The sequence below is a fragment of the Taudactylus pleione genome, unplaced genomic scaffold, assembly GCF_031769625.1.
Source record: "Taudactylus pleione unplaced genomic scaffold, aTauple2 ptg000201l, whole genome shotgun sequence".
NCBI lineage: Eukaryota > Metazoa > Chordata > Amphibia > Anura > Myobatrachidae > Taudactylus > Taudactylus pleione.
This window is the reverse complement of record NW_028284603.1, coordinates 45,546,070-45,565,099: the sequence shown is the minus strand read 5'-3', so window position 1 is coordinate 45,565,099 and position 19,030 is coordinate 45,546,070. Positions and strand designations below refer to the sequence as shown.

The following is a 19,030-nucleotide window of genomic DNA, read 5'->3' as shown; positions in this document are numbered from 1 at the left end:
CCTTCATTGTTTATTCCATTTCAAATATATACACTTCTGAAACATAATAAACTGTAACAATCTGTGCTTATGATTTGCTATTGTTGTCAGTTTGTATTTTTTTTGTTCCAACTTTTAATGTTTACAGGCAAAGATGTAATAAATACACACTGGACAATGATTATTTAACTGAATACGAATCAGCAGAATATATATATAACAGAAAGGGGTACAGTGGCAGCACTCACGGGTCCTTTAAGAGAAGAATCACTCTGACAAGCTGTGTCAATCTTTGTTTAAAGTTTCGGTCACATAGACCTTTATCAAGAAGTTCTTGATAAAGGTCTATGTGACCGAAACATTGAACAAAGATTGACACAGCTTGTCGGAGTGATTCTTCTCTTAAAAGACCCGTGAGTGCTGCCACTGTACCCCTTTCTGTTGTCTACATAAGGTTATTCATTAACCTTTAGGAGGGCACCTGGCATTTTGCGTACCTGTTACTTTGATTTGTATATATATATATATATATATATATATATATATATGCACATACACATACATATATATATTATATATATATATATATATATATATATTACATTAGAAACATGAATAAACTGTCCAGCAAGGTGGAGCTGATAAACAAGTAAAGAGTATGACACTGTGACAAACAGTAAGTCATTGTAAACATAAAATACACCTATAGAGTATTTACAGACTGAGATATATAGATATTATCCACCAAAACACAAAGTTGTGCAGAGAAAGATGGAAATTTAAGGAAAGCAAAACTTTTAACATGCCATCAGGAGTTGGGAGAATGAGGGCATTACTTGCAAAGTATTTAATTAGGAGCACTCGGGCACCTTATTCTACAGAGAAATGCCAACACCAGGTTTCCATTTGCAAATCATGATAACTGAAATTAGTTTAAGGCAGGGGTGGGGAACCTTTTTTCCGCTGAGGGCCATTTTGATATAGATAACGGCCTGGTTTAGGCCATGCCCCCCCCCCCGCACGCGTGACGTCACACAATCGCCGGTGATTGCAGCAATGCAATGGGGAGCTGTAAGGGCAGCAGTGTGACCACCAGAAGAGTCCTAAGGATCCTCCAGGTGGCAATGCTGCATAGACTCTGGTGCCTTTCTAGGCACCCTGCTAGCCAAATGAGGCCAGCAGAAAAGGCTCCGAGGGCCAGACCAAAGGATACCGAGGGCCTTATAAGGCCCCCGGGCAGGAGGTTCCCATCCCTGGTTTAAGGGGTAGTTGTGTCTTGCAATGGGGGCACATATCCATATCACAAGGCGATGTTTTTGCACCTACACAGAGAAGGAGTCTTTATGAACGATCTTAAACTCTTATTTCACTTTATTCATATATTACTATTATATAGTGCACACATATTACGCAACACTTTACAGAGAATATTTGCCCATTCACATCATTACCTGCCCCAGTGCAATTTACAATCTATATTCCCTACCACTAGGGTTATTTTTTGGGGGAGCCAATTACCAGTAAATGTTTGGATTGTGGGAGGACCAAGAGAAAACCCACGCAAGCACAGTTATGACTGTGGTGGGAATTAACCCCAAGACCTCAGTGCTGTGAGGTAGTAATGCTAACCATTACACCAGCCGTGCTGCCTGTGCTGTGAAGCATATTTTTCAGAACACCCTGGACAATGTAAAAATGTTCACACACAGTGGAGATTTAAAAAAATACATTCAGGGCTTAGTCAAAGGGACTTGGGGGGAGTGTCAGGGGTCTTTAGAAGAGTAATAAGGAGGTGCATAAGTGTGGCCTTCTCATGGCTGGTCTCACCATACTGTTTCCCATACTCATATGTATTGTGCTTAATTAATTTAATTAATACCAATCCAAAAAAACATGTGTATGAGAAATGAGTAATGATACAGATGTGCTCTCATACACCTAATGTCTATAGCCCATATGGCGCAAGACGCCCAGTGCAACTGAACCGCTCTGAGAGGTGCAGCGTTTCGTTTTTTTCTTTACATTTTGCACCTTATGTGCATCACAAACGCAGCGAAATATCACTCACAGTGTACTAGAGACACTGCACCTCAACTTTAACAGCACAGGAATTTGTTTTAAATGGTTCGGGTACGGGATGCCGGCAGTCATAATCCTGACTCTTCCTCCCCAGTGTCTAAACCTAACCTCCCTCCTTTGTGCCAAAATCGAACTCTCCCTCTCTGGTGCCTAAACCTAACCCTCCCTCCTTAGTACCTAACCCTCCCCCTAGTGCCTAGCCCTCCCCCCAAGCCAGCTACTTACCTTCGGGATTCTGGCGGTTGGGATGCCGGCGCCGGTATTCAGATAAGTGGCAGGACTCCGGCGTCAGCATTCTGACCGCCGGAATCCCTGCTGTCAGGATATTGAACATATCCCATTTTAAACACATAGAAAGTCGCAGATGAAGCACAAAGGAACTTGGCATTATAAAAAGCTGCGGCCGCTGCATCGTAGCACTTCATATACAGTTTCAAACTCAGACGCACACAGATGTACAAATGTCCCACATATAATTGATCAGTGCAATCTAGCAAAGTAGTTTTGCTGTTCACAGTTGTTTTATTTATGTGAATAAGACCCACATTACGGGTGAGAAAGTCACCCGGGACCTGGTGCGGCGAGAGGGGTTATTTGCCGCAACTAGAGCCACAGTGTATGAGGACACCACTCTGGATTGGTTGATTCTATCTGTTATATAGTCAGAGGTAACTCTGCAACACAAAAAACAACCATATGTATTAATACACCTTCTAAAGAGAACAGGTGGAGGAGTTGCCCATAGCAACCAATCAGTTTGTATCTACACAAATAAATTATAGCTGATTGGTTGTTATGGTCAGCTCCTCCACTTGTCCACTTAAGATTTGATACATCTCCCCCTATCTCGGTAATTCCTGTATCATTCTCTCCATTGATTATAATCACATTAATTACCTGAATCCACCCTCTATAAACTCTGCCAGTGGTGTAACTAGGGTATTTGGAGCCCAATGCAAGATGAAAAATGGAGCCCCCACCCACAATGTGTGCGCACCGATAAAAAGGGCATGGCCACTGAAAAATGGTGCGTGTCAACATGACACACCACCGTTTCTCGTCACTCTAAGAACATTCCTTTCCATTCCATATGCACCTTATTTCCCCCCAGTAGTAGTGCCCCTCATGGAATGCCCACTGTAGTAGTGCCCCTTATTCAATGTCCTCAGTAGTGCCCCTTATGGAATGTCCTCAGTAGTAGTGCCCCTTAGGCAATGCCCTGTTATGCACATTATGCAGTGCCCCTTATGCAATGCCCTGTTGTGCACATTATGCAGTGCCCCCTGTTGTAGTGCACATTATGCAGTGCCCTTTATGCAATGCCCCCTGTTGTAGTGCACATTATGCAGTGCCCCCAGTAGTTTCCCCTTATACAGTGCCCCTTGTAGTGCCCCTTATACAGTGCCCCTTATACAGTACTCCCAGTAGTGCCCCTTATGCAGTGGCCCTAATAGTGCCCCTTATGCTGTGCTCCCAACAGTGCCACCAGTAGTGCCCATTATACAGTGCCCCAGTAGTGCCCCTCATACACCGTAGTGCACCTTACATATAAAACACAGACACACATTATACTTACCGAATCCCAGCTCCTCCGGTCCTGCTCTGCACTACAGGAGAGACGTCTTGACATCTCTCCCTTCACCAACTGCAGGAGCCAGATGGTGGAGCTCATGAGTGAGCTCCAGTCTGGTTCCGGCCCTGGGTGCAGCAGCCAATGAGAGTCTGTATGACTATTATTGACTGCTAAAATAAACACCGCCACCGGGTAGTACAGTCACTTTCGGTGAGTGTACTACCCGGTGGCGGTGTGTTTATTTTACTGTGTAGTGCGGTCTGCACAACACACTAACCACTGACCTGGATGGCAGATCCCAGGGCACAAGCCTTGCCCAACCCCCTTTAGTTACTCCACTGCTCTGAACATACAGTATAGATGCTACTATTTCTCAGTTAACTTCTGGTACTTGCACCTATTTAAAAATTTAGCAATGTTAGGGTGTCAATAACGCTAATTAACAGAGACATGCTGGATGTTGTCTTTTATTTGCTATCCTGGCAACAGAGCCAGAAAGCGGAAGAGAAAGATGACAGACAACTTACATTGTTTCTATAACAGATCAAAATAGGGAACAATAATTACTGTGTCACAATCCGTACAGGAAATCCACAGGTGAGTGTAAAAGCCAGGGGGTTAGGGTGGCTAGGGAACAACTAAGTGAGTGCCAATGACTAGGTCTGGGCTAGACCTGCCCAGAGGCGCAGAGTCTAACTGACTTGGTGGTCTTCACCAGTGATCCCTCCAATCGGGATTTGGGTTTCACTGCACCAAGTAGGCAGGTCGCAGCCCTCTGGACAGGTACCTGGGAGTAGCAGAAAGACCGGGACTATATTAGGATGAGTATCTTAACACGAGAGATCAAGTGACTACTTGAACACCGGAGTTTAGATAATACTTTGAACATAGGAGTTGATATAATACTTGAACACAGAATTTGAATTAATACTTGAAAACAGGAGTTGAACTAAATACTTCAACACTGGTGAAAAAAGGAATACTTGAACACTGGAAATGAACTAAATACTTGCACACTGGTGAAGAACGGGATACTTGAACACTGGCAATGAACTAAATACTTGAACACTGGTGATGAAAGGAATACTTGAACACTGGAATTGAACAAAATACTTGAATACTGGTGATGAATTAAATACTTGAAAACAGGTGATGAATGGAATACTTGAACACTGGAGAAGGACTTGAGAATGCTTGAACACTGGTGATGAATGGAATACTTGAACACTGGAAATTACGAAATACTTGAACACTGGAAATTAACTTGAGATCCTGGTGTAGATTTGCACAGAGGAACTCAGAGAAATGTGGACACAGGGTCTGATTCAGACCCACTCGCAAGTGCTTGAGCGCTCGCGAGCGGGTTAATGGTGTGCTCTAGGCACGCACAGCGGCCGCACTGTGTGTGTGCAAGCCCCAGAGCGAGAGAGAAATTCTCTCGCTCCGTGGCTCACTACAAAAGGGGCGGCTGTCGATGTTGATTGACAGCTCGCCCCGTTTTGTAGGCGTGGCGGGGGGTGGCTTCACAAACTGAGGCGTTCCCATGCGAACGCCTGCTGTTTGTGGGCGACTCCCCTGACATCACCAGTGATGTCAGTGGGAGAGCTTCCTGCTCTATTAGAGCCAGAAGCTCTCTGGGGCTTGCGGCCACGAGACCCTACCACAAGAATCTTGTCACAAGCCCTGATGGTCAAGACCAACGCAACCATCATCCTTGCCGCTCGCAATAGCTGTGGGTGGTCCCCCTTATACTGTACCCCATTAGTTCCCCTTATACTGTACCCCCTGTATGCAATGCCCCCAGGAGTGGTCCCCCTTATGCAGCCCCCCATTAGCGCCCCTTATACAGTGCCCCCAGTAGTGGTCCCCCTTATGCAGTGCCCCTTATATAGTGCCCCCAGTAGTAGCCCCCCCCAATGCAGTGCCCCCAGTAGTGGTACCCCCTATGCAGTGCCCTTTATATAGTGCCCCCAGTAGTAGTCCCCCCCATGCAGTGCCCCCAATAGTGGTCCCCTTTATGCAGGCACCCAGTAGTGATCCCCCTATTCAGTGCCCCCAGTATTGGTCCCCCCAGTGCAGTGCCCCTTGTAGTAAGCCCCTTATATTGTGCCCCCAGTAGAAGCCCCTCCAGTAGTAATCCCCCCTCCTGATACAGTGCTCCCAGCAGTAGTCCCCCCCCAGTAGTAGTATCCCCCCCAATAGAGGTCCCCCCCAGTAGTGGTCCCCCCAATACAGTGCCCCCAGCAGTAGCAGTAGCCCCTCCAACAGTAGTCCCCAGTAGAAGTCCCCCCCCCAGTAGTGGTGCCCCCAGAAGTGCCCCCCCTCCGATGCAGTGCAGATACAAACATGTAAAAATATAAAAAAAAATACACTTACCTGAATCCACGCTTCAGCCGCAGCTTCTGCCGCCGCACGTCAGTCCACCCGGGCTGGCGCGCTCAGCATTATGGGAGAGACGTCATGACGCCTCTCCCATTACCCACTGCAAGAGCCGGAAGGCGGAGCTCATGAGTGAGCTCCAGCCCGGCTCTTGCAGTGGGCGCAGCAGCCAATGAGAGTCTATCTGACTCTCATTGGCTGCTGATTAACACACACATCACCGCCGCATGGCGGCGATGTGTGTGCAGCAGCCATCCTCAAACCTGGCCGCCGCTCGCGTAATGACAAGCGATGATGCGGCCGCGGCGAAAGGTGAACCCAGTCGGGTAAGCCTGGACTCGCCCAGACCGGCCCATCTGACCATCGGCCCTTCTGGCATTTGCCAGAAGTGCCCGATGGCCAGTCCGGCCCTGGGTCCAGCTAAAAAGTAGTAATTAGCAGGAAACCTGACACCTCAGTACCACAGAGAAGCTGCAATAGAGGCTGAGAAGCACACTACAAATTACACAGGAAAACTAACATAAAAGACTGGAAAACTGAGAGAGAGCTCAAGTCTCAGATGGAAAATTAGCATGGAAGCTAATGCAGGAAGTACTGGAGAACTGTGAGTAGGCTGAAGCAACACTCTGAAGGAAATAGCACAGTGCCACACTGGTGAGAAACAGTCACTGGAACAGCGAAGTTGAACAGCAGTTTTCTGTTCCTGGAGTCAGACTTAAATACCCCTGGGTAGCTGGTCATTGGATCAGAGGATCAGCTGAGTGACCACAGGACTACTATTGGGAGAGACTAGTCAGGTGATATGGACCAACATGGCTACACCCATGCCCGGCACCCTGGAAACCAGGACACACACGAAAGCCCTAGCAGGCCCTGGGGAGACTTCTCAGTCACCACTCACCTCCACTCCCAGTGACTGAACACCTAAGCCCAAGGACACCAGCGCGAAGGTGAGTAGCAGCCGATCCCAGGCCGCATCCTGACATACTGCAAACGCCTCTGAAGCCTATTTCAAAGACTCACCTCTTCCCTTTACCTTTTATCTAGTAATCGGTGGTGTAAGTGAAAGTAGTGTTAGTCTCCTCACTAAGCATATGTGCTGGGCACTAGGACCAAGAGTCTGCAGAAAGGTCCGATCTCCAACCTAATGTGCTACTGTGCATGTGACTGCAGCCATTCTTTACTGTGTAGAGTGACATGGTAGGAGACATAAGTCTCCTACTTAGCTCCTCTGAGAGACCTGGTTAATATCTGCATTTAAAGCTGTTCCATCATCCCTGCTGTATAGAACCCCGCTCCGCTCCATTACCAGTGTGCATGTAACAGTGAGTACAACTACTATAAAAAAAGGACATTGCTAGTATATACTGTATGTAGCACCATTTTTAGAAATGTGAAAAAGTGATTAAGGGGCCTATTTATTCATATCTCAAAAAGGCCCCAAAATTTAAATTAAGCATTAGCAAACATCACAGTGATTTAGAATCTTTTTCAAGGCTATTTATTAAAGGGCTTTTAAATGTATTGAAAAAACAAGGTATGATTTGTGTAGGTACTGCATATACAGGGCCCGGGGAGACTCCTTACGCCTTGGGGGTGCTGATGAGGGGGGCGTGACCATAAGAAAGGGCGATATTAAAAGTAAGGAATTTGAGATTGCCACCATCCATGAGCCAATCTTGGTTCACGAACCGCCAGCCAATCAGGGATAGCTGCGGTGAGCCAATTGTGGCTCACTGTGTCATCGCCCCGCCCCCTGGCACTTGTACCATTAGCCCAATGGCCATGACGGAGCAGAGAAGAGCTCTTGAAGAAAGAAGCAGGAAGAAGACACCGGAAGCCCTGGAGGGTGGTGGCCACTACAAAAGATTTTAAACAGGCCGCTGCCCACCGGGTGAAGACCAAGGAGCCGACGCTCGCCGGAAGTTTGGTCAGTGAAGTGTGTACAACACAGAAGAGCTAATGTCAACCACTGCTCCCTAGGTGATTACTGAGAGTTTTAACCCTCAAATGAAGCACACGGAGGATGGCCCAGTGGCTGAACCAAGCCTGATTGAACCAAAGACTACGAGACAGGTAAGCCCAGGTGTGCCACATCCCACTAAATCACCAGGGTTCAGGCATAAAGCTGGTGGGCATCACCAGGCACTAGGCCTGTAGCACTGTAGGCGGGATCAGTATGAAATATGTGTCCGGTGGTTCAAATCCCGATGTTGGAAGACCGGTAACTGAAGATCCCGACAGGTAAGTATTTTAACTATAACTAACCAAACCCCCCACCCTAACCCTAACCCTCCCTTACGGGCGCCTAACCCAAACCTCCACCCCAAGTGCCTAGTCCTATCCCCCCCTGTAAATGCCTAAACCTAACCTCCCCGCCAGTGTCTAACCCTAACCTCCCACCGGGGGTGTCTAACCCTAACCCCCCCTTCCCCTAGCCTAACCCTTCCCGGGAGGTGCCTAACCCTAAGTTCTCCCCGGGAGCCCCTAACCTAAAGTGGCTGTCTGAGCCCACCGCACAACTTACCTTTGTTATGTCGGACATCGGGCTCGCGGTGTAGGTAAACAGACAATTGTCGGGATTTCGACGTCTGTCATTAGACCCCTGCCAGGATTAGACAGTCAGGAAGCCTCATAGGAAAGGAGTCTGGCCCAGGATAGTCGGGCAATAGGCCCAATTCACATAAAAGGCCCTGTTAGAAGGGGCATTAGGCTCATATACATACAGCCTCCATATCAGGAGGCACCAAGGGCATTAGACCCTATAGGTGGAGGAAAGGCATTAGGCCCTATAGGTATTGCTTTGTAGCAGACCTCACATAGCAGGTGGCACTAAGCTGGGCCATAGAGATCACTAGGCCATGAAGGGATGATATTGCTTGACAGTATTATTTGTAGTTAACTAGCACCATTGGTTAGGCAGTCATGCCCCCATGAAAGGTAGTCTGTATGTAAGGTACCTTTTGGTGTATGGGGTTCTTTAACTGTATTGTTGCATTATTTTACAACTGTCTCTGCATTATTGTTCAATTGCATTGTTTGGGGAGTCTAGCGTGTTAAGGGAGTGCACTACACACAGTCTGTGATAATATTGTTGTTTACTGGGTCAACTAGAGTTAGGGCCAGTTTGTGTTGTGGGTGTTAAACACTAGGGAGAAAAGAGCCGGCTTAGCAGCTGGGAGGATTGGGCTGCTTCTTTATGTTTATCTGCAGGTGCAGAGATCAGGACCATTCATCCATCAAGGGGACCAGTGTATTCGGGGAGCATAATTTGTGCTGTGCGCATAATCTGTGTTTTCTGTATTACCGCTCCCCCCTTCCCCTTCGGGCGTTTTTGTTCGGGTTGCACCATTGTGCTTCGCACGAAGGTGTAATCAGTCTGAGTGCCAACGATGACCATCCACTGATCCCAGTGGATGTCATCCTGGTTCAGCGCATGTTTTCCTTGCAGAGTCCATGAGCAGAAGGTCAGCCCTTACAGTCTGATCTGGGTTCCAGGACCGTCGACCAGAGTGTCATTGGCAGTCTGAAGGTGAGAGCGAGTGGCTGAGGTAAGTGCCCAACTACACCTGCACTGCCCCCTAGCTACCCCCCCACAGTCCCATAGCTTCTTTACTTTCTTTTCCTATTGATTTTATTCTTGGTTGCACTTCCCCAGGAGAACAATGTGTCAGTGAAGTTAAATAGTGAGGGGGAACGGATAAGTGTGATATTTAATCTTGTGTGGACAAAAAAACCAGCTTTTTAGAAATGAATTATAGGTATGCAGCATGTATGTCCTGTGTTTCATGTACTATATGACTGCAGTATCAAGACATTTGTGGTAAAGCATTAAAATACTGGAAACTCACACTGGTACTGAAAAACATACAATTGTAGTACATGTAAGTGCTACTGAAAGGAAGGTAATATCTTTAGCCGAGCAATGTCATGGGTTTTATTTTCTCCTTGCACAACTGCAGGACAGTAGCATAACGACAGTAAATATGTATTCTTCATCTTACAAATACACGAGGATCATATACTGTGTCAGTTTTTCCATCTTTCTGGGTCCTACTGTACATTGCTGAGAGTTCATACACGTGTTATTGTTTTTCCTCCCGGTGTTTAAGGCGTGGTAAGTGTCACCTGATGACATCTGAGTAACCTGTTCTGCATGTAGCAGACCTCACTTCCTTGTTCAGGTTTTATCAAAGTGCAGCACTGAAACACAGTTTTCACCAAGAGGAGGCAAATATATTTGTATTTGAACAGTAAGTATAACATTTCAGTAAAAAAAAATATTTCAAAGATACGTCTGTGTGGAGGTGGCAACTGGGTGCTGTATGTTATTTATGTTATGTATGTCAGATGAATTTCAGCTTGTACAGTAATTCTGCACATTTTGCTCTAATTCGCTGAATCCCAGCTTCAAGTCACCCACTTAATATAAGCTACCTAAAATCTTTATGACAGCACCAGGCAATACAAGTGACAGCTAGGAAATGTGCGAAAAAGTAAATATTAAGGTTCATTTGTGTGTTTCTCCTAGATAGAGTTGTATCTAGAGGAGTGTGTTGTATGTTTCACTTAAGTATCATTGATAGTGCTGGGTGTCATATGTTTTTCATACAACCGTTTGTTTCAGTATTGGTGGCAATAGCTCTCAACAAATTAATGGGTCTATTTCCTAAGCTGTGTTAGGAGACAGAGTGAAACGTGATAAGGTACCAGCCAATCAGCCATCTCAAAATGACAATTGGGAGCTGATTGTCTGGCACCTTATCACTTTTCACTCTGTCTCCTAACACTGCTTAGTACATAGGGGGTCATTCAGACCCGCTCGCGAGCAAAGTTCGCTCGCTAGCGGGTCGATGTTGTTAAACTGTGCATGCGCACGACGGAGGGAGCGACGCTTGGGGTCTCGCACCAAAGGGGGCATGCTGTTGATGGTGACTGACAGCACGCCCCCTTTGGTGGGCGTGCCGGGGGCGTGGCAGCCAGATGGAGGCGTTCCCATGGGAACGCCTACCGTCTGAGTCCGGCCCCACTGACATCAGTAATGATGTCAGTGGGAGTGACTTTGGCTCTGATAGAGCCAAAATCACCCCTGGGCTTGCGGCAGCGAGACCCTACCGCAGGGTCTCGTCGCAAGCCCGATGGTCGCGATGGTCTTTGACCATCGCGACCATCATCATGGACGCTCGCTATAGCTGTGGGTGGTCACCCACAGCTATACGAGCGTCCAGGAGGACGCTCCATTTTCATGGAGGAGGGCACTGATTCAGAGCGAGCGCTCTGAATCAGGCCCATAGACCCCTAAAGCTTTTATGATTTACCTTTAGTTGAAGAGTGCTGACCTTTTTGCATATTTGTGAGTGTATGTACATTATATGGACAAAAGTATTCGGACGCCTGACTATCACACCAACAGGCACTGTAATGACATTGTTTTCAAATACATAGACTTTAATATGGAGTTGGTCCCCCTTTTGCAGCTATAACAGCTTCCACTCTTCTTGGAAGGCTTTCCATGAGATTTTGTAGTGTTTCTGTGGGAATTTGTTCCCATTCATTCTGTAGAGCATTTATAAGGGCAGGCACTGATGTTGGATGAGAAGGCCTGGCTCACTATCTACGTTCCAGTTCATCCCAAAGGTGCTCCATGGGGTTGAGGTCAGGACTCTGGGCCTTATTCAGAGATGTACGCTAACCCAATGGTTAGCGCACATCTCCGATGGTGGGAGCACTGCTCATGCGCAGGAGGTGTACTGCGCATGTGCAGCCCTCTGTCTGTGAGTTTGCTCGCAGAGCCTTACAGCCGCAACCTGATTGATAGGCTGCAGTGTTTGGGAGTCGGAGAGGGGGTGTTCCTGGGCAGCGTTCCCAGAAACGGGGGCGTGCTGCCCCCGTTTTCCGAGAGGGATGAGGCCTCAGGGTCTGCATGGGTGCACTACGGGGAGCTTAGCCACTAGGGGGAGGGTTAGGGTTAGGCTTAAGGACAGGAGGGTTATAATACTTACAAAAATCTGTTGGTATTCTGACCGTTGACATCCTGACCATCAGGATCCCGTACCCAACCCTGAAGATCATGTATTCTTTAAATGTGTAGTCATGTTTATCGCTCCTCTGGAGTCTAGGTTATTGTACAATTCACTGACGAGAAGAAAGACAGCAGATACTGTACTAATGCGGCTACAACAATGTTGTAGCTTATTGTCCAGTCCAGCCCCGTATTGCTGTTGTAAGGACCAGATCATATGTTGCCAGCACAAACATGGAGATGCAGGTGGACAGAAATGGCAGGTGTACCCCAGTCTCTGAGCGGTTTTGCTCCTGCCTTCCCCATATTTAGCAAATTTGGTCACACTTGTGCATCCAGGTGAGTTAATGATCATTAAACATCTCACTGAAAAGGTATTGGATTATGCAAGAGTATATAAACATCTTCCAAAAAAATATAGTTATTTTTTTTGTGTTGTCAGCATTACATATACAACATTGAGTTTAAATATATAAATTGACTAAAATTATTAACAAACTTGTACTAAGTGTCTTGATTGTTCATAGAATAAAATACACATGCTATAACAAAATAAAATAAATTTGTATAGCACACCAGGTGGGAATTGAACCCTGATAGAAAAAATTATAAAGAGGGTGCGCAAAACCTGCAGCCTTCCTGTAATACAGAAATGGAGTGTCACCATACTCTAATCACAATATATAACAAAACAATCTAGATATAGGATGGAGCTGGATATACAATAAAAAAAAATATACATATACAAAAATATTTAATCCTTTTCAATGTCTCTGAGTATGAATACTTCCTTTGGTGATTAGTGACTTTCTTTATAGGTGATCAGACCCTCCTGAAATCCTCCGTGGTGTACATACAGAGGAAGTACAAAAAAACAAAAAGAAAAAAAATTTGATTGGTAGACAACAAGATATGGAAGTGACAACTTCCAATTCTATAATAATCCTTCTTCAATTATTTTCATATCGTACCTTAACTCACAGAGGGGTCTATTTACTAAGCAGTGTTAGGAGACAGAGTGAAAAGTGATAAGAAAGTGATAAGGTGCCAGCCAATCAGCTCCCAACTGTCATCTCACAGGCTGTGTTTGAAAAATGACAGTTGGGAGCTGATTGGCTGGCACCGTATCACTTTCTTAGCACTTTTCACTCTGTCTCCTAACACTGCTTAGTAAAGAGACCCCAGAATGACAAGTGGGGATAATCCTATCTGGGTATCTTTTCCTCCCTCCTTTATATATCCCCATTAAATTCTATAATGTATATTCACACAAGCCTCAATTCCCTTCAATCTTTTGAATTACATGAGGGGAAGATTGAGTCTTGGAATGATGTGGAAAGAATTGGAGGATTAACCAAAGAAACCTTGATGAGCTTCAAAATTCTTCCCTGCTTGTAAGTAGGGTACACATTACATTTTTTGCATGGTTACTCCAGCTTTGCTACAGAGACACCTGGGGATAGAGACCTATATAGGAACTTATGTGCTAAATGGATTAGCGATGGCAGTTGTGATGAGGATTTATTCGCAAAGTGAGTGACAGGTAGTCAGCATTTGGGGTGGTAATGTGGGTGGTTAGATAAACACAGGAGTGTCAAAACCATTTTCTGGACATCCTCTTGTGAGCCTTTGCAATTTCATTTACAGCTAGAATGGCCCTGACATCTTGGGAGAGACACTCTGTCTGAGACAGCATAGTCTTACTCAGAAATTCCATGTACAACCAATGTTTCCAATGTCCCCATTTTTGTACATAAGCGGCAGATGTCAGACGCCGGAAGTGGGTGCCTCAGTGCATAAGACAAAGGCTAAGTCATTAACATGTTTTTGCAAGTCCACTGCAAACAGAATCTCAGTCATGATGGAATTTGCTTCCATCTCTGAATAAGGCCCATAGTAAGAAATTGAATAAACATAAACAGCTGCTGCAATCTTCTACACGTGGTTGCTGAATGCCTAAAATGTCCAGACTCCCAATGGCTAGTTGACACAGGATTCTCGTGGGCGGGCAGATACATCAGGGAAATTAAGTAGGTGGGTAGGAACCACGCTAACACAGGGAGGGGTAGTGAGGGAGGGTGGTGGTGGGGGTACGGGTCTAGAAAGGGGGGAAGGGGGTTTGGGGGGTCATGGGGGTGGTGGAGATGCGGGATGTGGGTAAATGCGGGGTGGGGAAAAAGAAGAAGAGGGGGAGGCTGGTGGTAAAGTGTGGTAGGGGTAGGTATGTGTGGGATCTGGGTGTGTCAAGGGAGTGGAAAGTGCTGCACCTTCTTACAGGAGTACCTAGTCCTGTCTGTAGTAACAATGAAACTGGAGGTTAGGTGTACTCTTTAGATGTGTGTTGCTGGAGATGGTGGAGTTGTGGTGCTGAACTACAGTATGTTGTGTTTATGATGGGAGATGCAGAAATGAAAACAGACAACAGTCTAGGGGCCAAACTGTTTTATTTGAGAAGTCACAATGCTGCTCTGGAATGGTCGGGGGGAGAGGGGTGGTATGGTTATGATGTCTGGTTAGGGATCTAGGAATAATGGGATGGTGTGGTAGTAACGGAATGACTGGCTCTGTGTGGGAATATGGGTAGACCCTTTCAGGGGGCTCCTTGCCGTGCAGTTCTAGACCAGCACATATTCCCTGCTGGACCTTTGGTCTACAGTCTTATGAGCAGATATAAGTGTGTGGACTAGGTGGTGGGGTGAACAAAGTCTCGGATGTTGAGAGTAAGCGGAGCCCCTCACAGTGGTTTGGCGAAGTTCTTACCTACCAGTAGGTTCTTGTGAGGAGTGGAGATGCTGCTGGCAGTGGATTCATGCTGCTAGTTGGTTTGTCTCTTTCTGGCTTGTGCTGTGTGTTGCGGTGCAGGAGGCGGAGGATGGCTCACTGGGGCGTCTGTGTAGTAACGCACCTGTGGAGTCCTTCACAGCTCTGGGGCTGCCTGTGGAGGTGGCACAGTGTGGGGGAAGTCTCTCATAGAAGAATGGAAAGCTCAGCTTTCCTTTCTCTGCTGCGTACAGATTTGCCATCACAGGATGACGTAATCTGTACAGAGAAATGAACAGAGCAGGGAAGTAAGCATACTGTACTACCCTGTTCTCTGCGTCGCCGGACAGGTAAGTCTACATGGCTATCGATGTGATGCGACATATAAATATATTTTTAGCTAGCCACTTCATGTTCTACATTAATAGGCCCCTAATGGGGTGATGTATCAAGCCTCGGAGAGAGATAAAGGCCCTCATTCAGAGGCGCTCGCAAGGAGCGAGTGCTCGTTCTGAATGAGAACGGCCGCTTCTATTTTTAAGTGCGGCCTCCTGGTCGCTAGCTAAGCTGTGGGTTCCTTAAGGAACACCTCCGTTTATGAAACCACCCCCCTGCCCCGCCTACAAAACGGTCCGAGCTGTCGATCAGCATCGACAGCTGGCCCTTTTGTAGTGAGCTCCTGGAGCGAGAGAGTTTCCCTCTCGCTCTGGGGCTTGCGCAGTGCGGCCGCTGCACGTGCGCAGGGCCTAACCATCGACCCGGTTGCAAGCACTCAGCGCTTGCGACCGGGTCTGAATGAGACCCAAAGTACCAACCAATCACCTTCTAATTGTCATTTATCTAGCAAAGATTGTAAAATGGTAGTTAGAAACTGACTGGTTGGTACTTTAGCTCTGTCCACTTTATGTCTCTATAAGGGTCGATACCAGAGCTGTAACAGGGTGCAATTACGTTGCGCAGAGGCGGCATGACTGGCAACTCCAGTTAGTGCAAAGTTGACTGGGCATCCTAAGGACGCCCGATTGGCTACATACATTACCCGTCTCGTCCAAAAGATGCTCCATGGGTGCTGCAGCCGCAATTGTGGCTAGCCAGGAGCAAGGGTCGTGGGGTGGCGAGGGTTCCATCCACAGAGCCAGCCTGTATACACACATTGGGGTAGATGTATGATAGCGGCACTTAACGTGCCGCTATACCGCTTCCTGCTTCGCCTCTTTACCAAGGCGCAGCAGGAAGCACTACCGATGAGATGTAAGAACATCTCATCGGCCGGAGAGGGGGAGCGTTAACTCCCCCCTCCAGCGCTACCCGTTAGAGACAGCAGCGCATCAGCGTAGTGCTGATGCACTGTGTCTCTGTCCCGGCCGGCTCCACTGAGCATGCGCGGGATCTCATGAACTATAATCCTTCATCGTTTTAACTCAGAAAGTGAACGATTTTTTAAACGATTGAACGATAAACAATATCGTTATCGATAATAGTTCAAAAAATCGTTGTGTGCGTCTATGCACCTTTAGCCACAATTGGTGGCGTTGTCCTGAGATAGGCAATGAGAGGCTCGCTGGGGAGCTGGAAAGGTTATTAATAGATGGCTCCTTTGACAGCTTTTCTGGGTACTAGAGATAAATGTTGAGAGATATAGAAAACACTTCACTACAGTCTGTTTGGTAGTTCAGACGGGGGAGATGTATTTTTTTCAGAGTGGAGAAGTTTCCAATAGCAACCTATAATTTTATAGCACGTCCTTGATAAGTGCTAGCTAGAAGCTGCATGGTTGCTATGGGTAACTTCTCCACTTTTTAGAAGGCTTGATACATCTCCCCCATAAAAGTGCAAAGCACTGGAAAAGTTATCACTTCAGTTATGATGACACCTAGGCCAGTGGTTCTCAGTCATCTTGCTGTTATTATGACACCTAGGTGAGTGGTTCTCAGTCATCTTGCTGTTATGATGACACCTAGGTGAGTGGTTCTCAGTCATTTTGCTGTTATGATGACACCTAGGTGAGTGGTTCTCAGTCATCTTGCTGTTATGATGACACCTAGGCCAGTGGGTCTCAGTCATCTTGCTGTTATGATGACACCGAGGTGAGTGGTTCTCAGTCATTTTGCTGTTATGATGACACCTAGGCCAGTGGTTCTCAGTCATCTTGCTGTTATGATGACACCTAGGCCAGTGGTTCTCAGTCATCTTGCTGTTATGATGACACCTAGGCTAGTGGTACTCAGTCATCTTGCTGTTATGATAACACGTAGGCCAGTGGTTCACAGTCATCTTGCTGTTATGATGACACCTAGGCCAGTGGGTCTCAGTCATCTTGCTGTTATGATGACACCTAGGTGAGTGGTTCTCAGTCATCTTGCCGTTATGATGACACCTAGGCTAGTGGTTCTCAGTCATCTTGCTGTTATGATGACACCTAGGCCAGTGGTTCTCAGTCATCTTGCTGTTATGATGACACCTAGGCCAGTGGTTCTTAGTCATCTTGCTGTTATGACACACTTGCTGCCAGACCTGTCAATTATTTGTTATTTGTGTCATATCTATAATCAGATTTAGTAAGAAAATCCAGCTTTAGGAATTAGGTGTAAAATTTAGGGGTGCATAATTTAGGGGATATGTACTTTTTTCTTAAGATAGCTGCTTGATTGCTCAAACAAACCATCTTCCCCGTTCCCAACTACAAACAATCTTTGATTAATGTAGGTATACCTAGAAACACAATGACAGATCACAGAGGTGCTATAAGTGTTCAATAGTCACTTATAGGAAAATGTCAGAATATACAGATGGAGCACATTTTACATAACCAGTTTAAGTTAGGCAGCTAGACCAGGGGCATATTAACAGAGGGGGCCCGTGTGCAGTCTCTGTCCTGGGCCCCCGCCTCTCCGCCCGGCTGCCTGCAACGCACTGAGCGCAGTAAACTCTAGTGCCCTGCCGGAGTCTATTGCGCATGTGCAGGTCACCGGGAAAATGGCACGGCAGCCATTTTCCCGGTGATCTCCTCACTGTGCCTGAGCAAAACGGCAGTTGGTGTGGCTCCCCTATTTGAATTTTGAACTGCCCTGCAGCCCATCCTCTGGAGCCACCACTGATTGTTAGTGATAACAACACTTCTTATATATTACAAAACCTGTTACACCACCCATTCTGCAGTGTCATTAGGCGTACCCAAGAAATGAATCATGTGATTTCCAACCAGTATGTCAGTAAGCAATGCATCACAATAACAAACTGGAAGTATTAGAAGAATCAAGGAAGTGTGGGAGAAATGTCTTTAAAGTTCAAGTTATACAGTACAGTAGGGTTAATATGTTAATAAACATTTTTTAATGAAAAGAAATTCCTCAAGAAGGCATCTGGTTAGAACACTAGCCATTGGGGAGGGTCGGATTGGCATACCAGTCACCAGGAAATAATCAGCCTTAAACACTAACTCCATAATTGTCTTTGCTTTGTACATTAGAAAGGTGTCTGTTTTCTATATTAGCACCCAAAAGTGGTCTGTTTTGCTCATCAGAACAGTCTGCATATTATTAGTAAAGTGGGGTCTAGCTTAGGGCCATATCTATAATGGGTGCAGGGGGGGCCCACACTGCAGCGGCCATTTTCCAGGCAATGGTACAGCCGACACAGGACCCCGGAGAGGTAAGTATTTAATAAATGGGTGCAGGTTTTGCGGTGTGGGCCCCCTCCTGGACCCAGTGGCCCGCACACCCTGCATCCACTGTAGTTTGCCCATATCAGCATGACCTTGGCAAGAAGTGGTATCTGTAACTCAAGGCAGGTCTGTGTGTGGACATGACTTAGTAAGGGTACTTAGGATGAAAAGTTGCTTGAGTATAAAAACTGCTAACACAACTTAATTACTATAATATATATAATAACATGTACAGTAACACAGCTGTTATGTTTGTAGGATGTTTATTAGTGTGTATTTTTCTGTGCTTATAGATTGTCTCTTACTCCTTCCAGGTGACATTATGGTTGTACAGTTGTACTGGTGCCTGGTGGCTGCACTTTGTCTGTGGCCTGCCATTGTTTGCAGTGAGCGTCCAGTTGGTGCTCCGTTAGACATTGATCTCAATAAAGAGGACATTCAGGACATTGTCAACTTTGCTGTGGGAGAGTATAATAAACAATCAAATGATAAATACTTCTACAAACCAATCAGTGTAATCTCAGGTCAAAAGCAGGTAACTTGCTGAAGACGTCACTAGTAAATCAATCATTTA

General features: G+C 46.3%; 1 protein-coding gene across 1 annotated transcript in view; it reads left to right on the top strand.

The window, feature by feature from the left end:
- The first annotated feature begins 10,163 nt into the window (after window positions 1–10,163).
- Window positions 10,164–19,030, top strand: part of LOC148518350 (cystatin-POGU1-like) — a 31,585-nt gene continuing 22,718 nt past the window's right edge. The window contains exons 1-2 of the mRNA XM_088477587.1: window positions 10,164–10,263; window positions 18,771–18,991. Of these exons, the coding sequence (XP_088333713.1) occupies window positions 18,779–18,991 (213 nt within the window). The 5' untranslated portion in view covers window positions 10,164–10,263; window positions 18,771–18,778. The remainder of the gene's footprint in view (window positions 10,264–18,770; window positions 18,992–19,030) is intronic.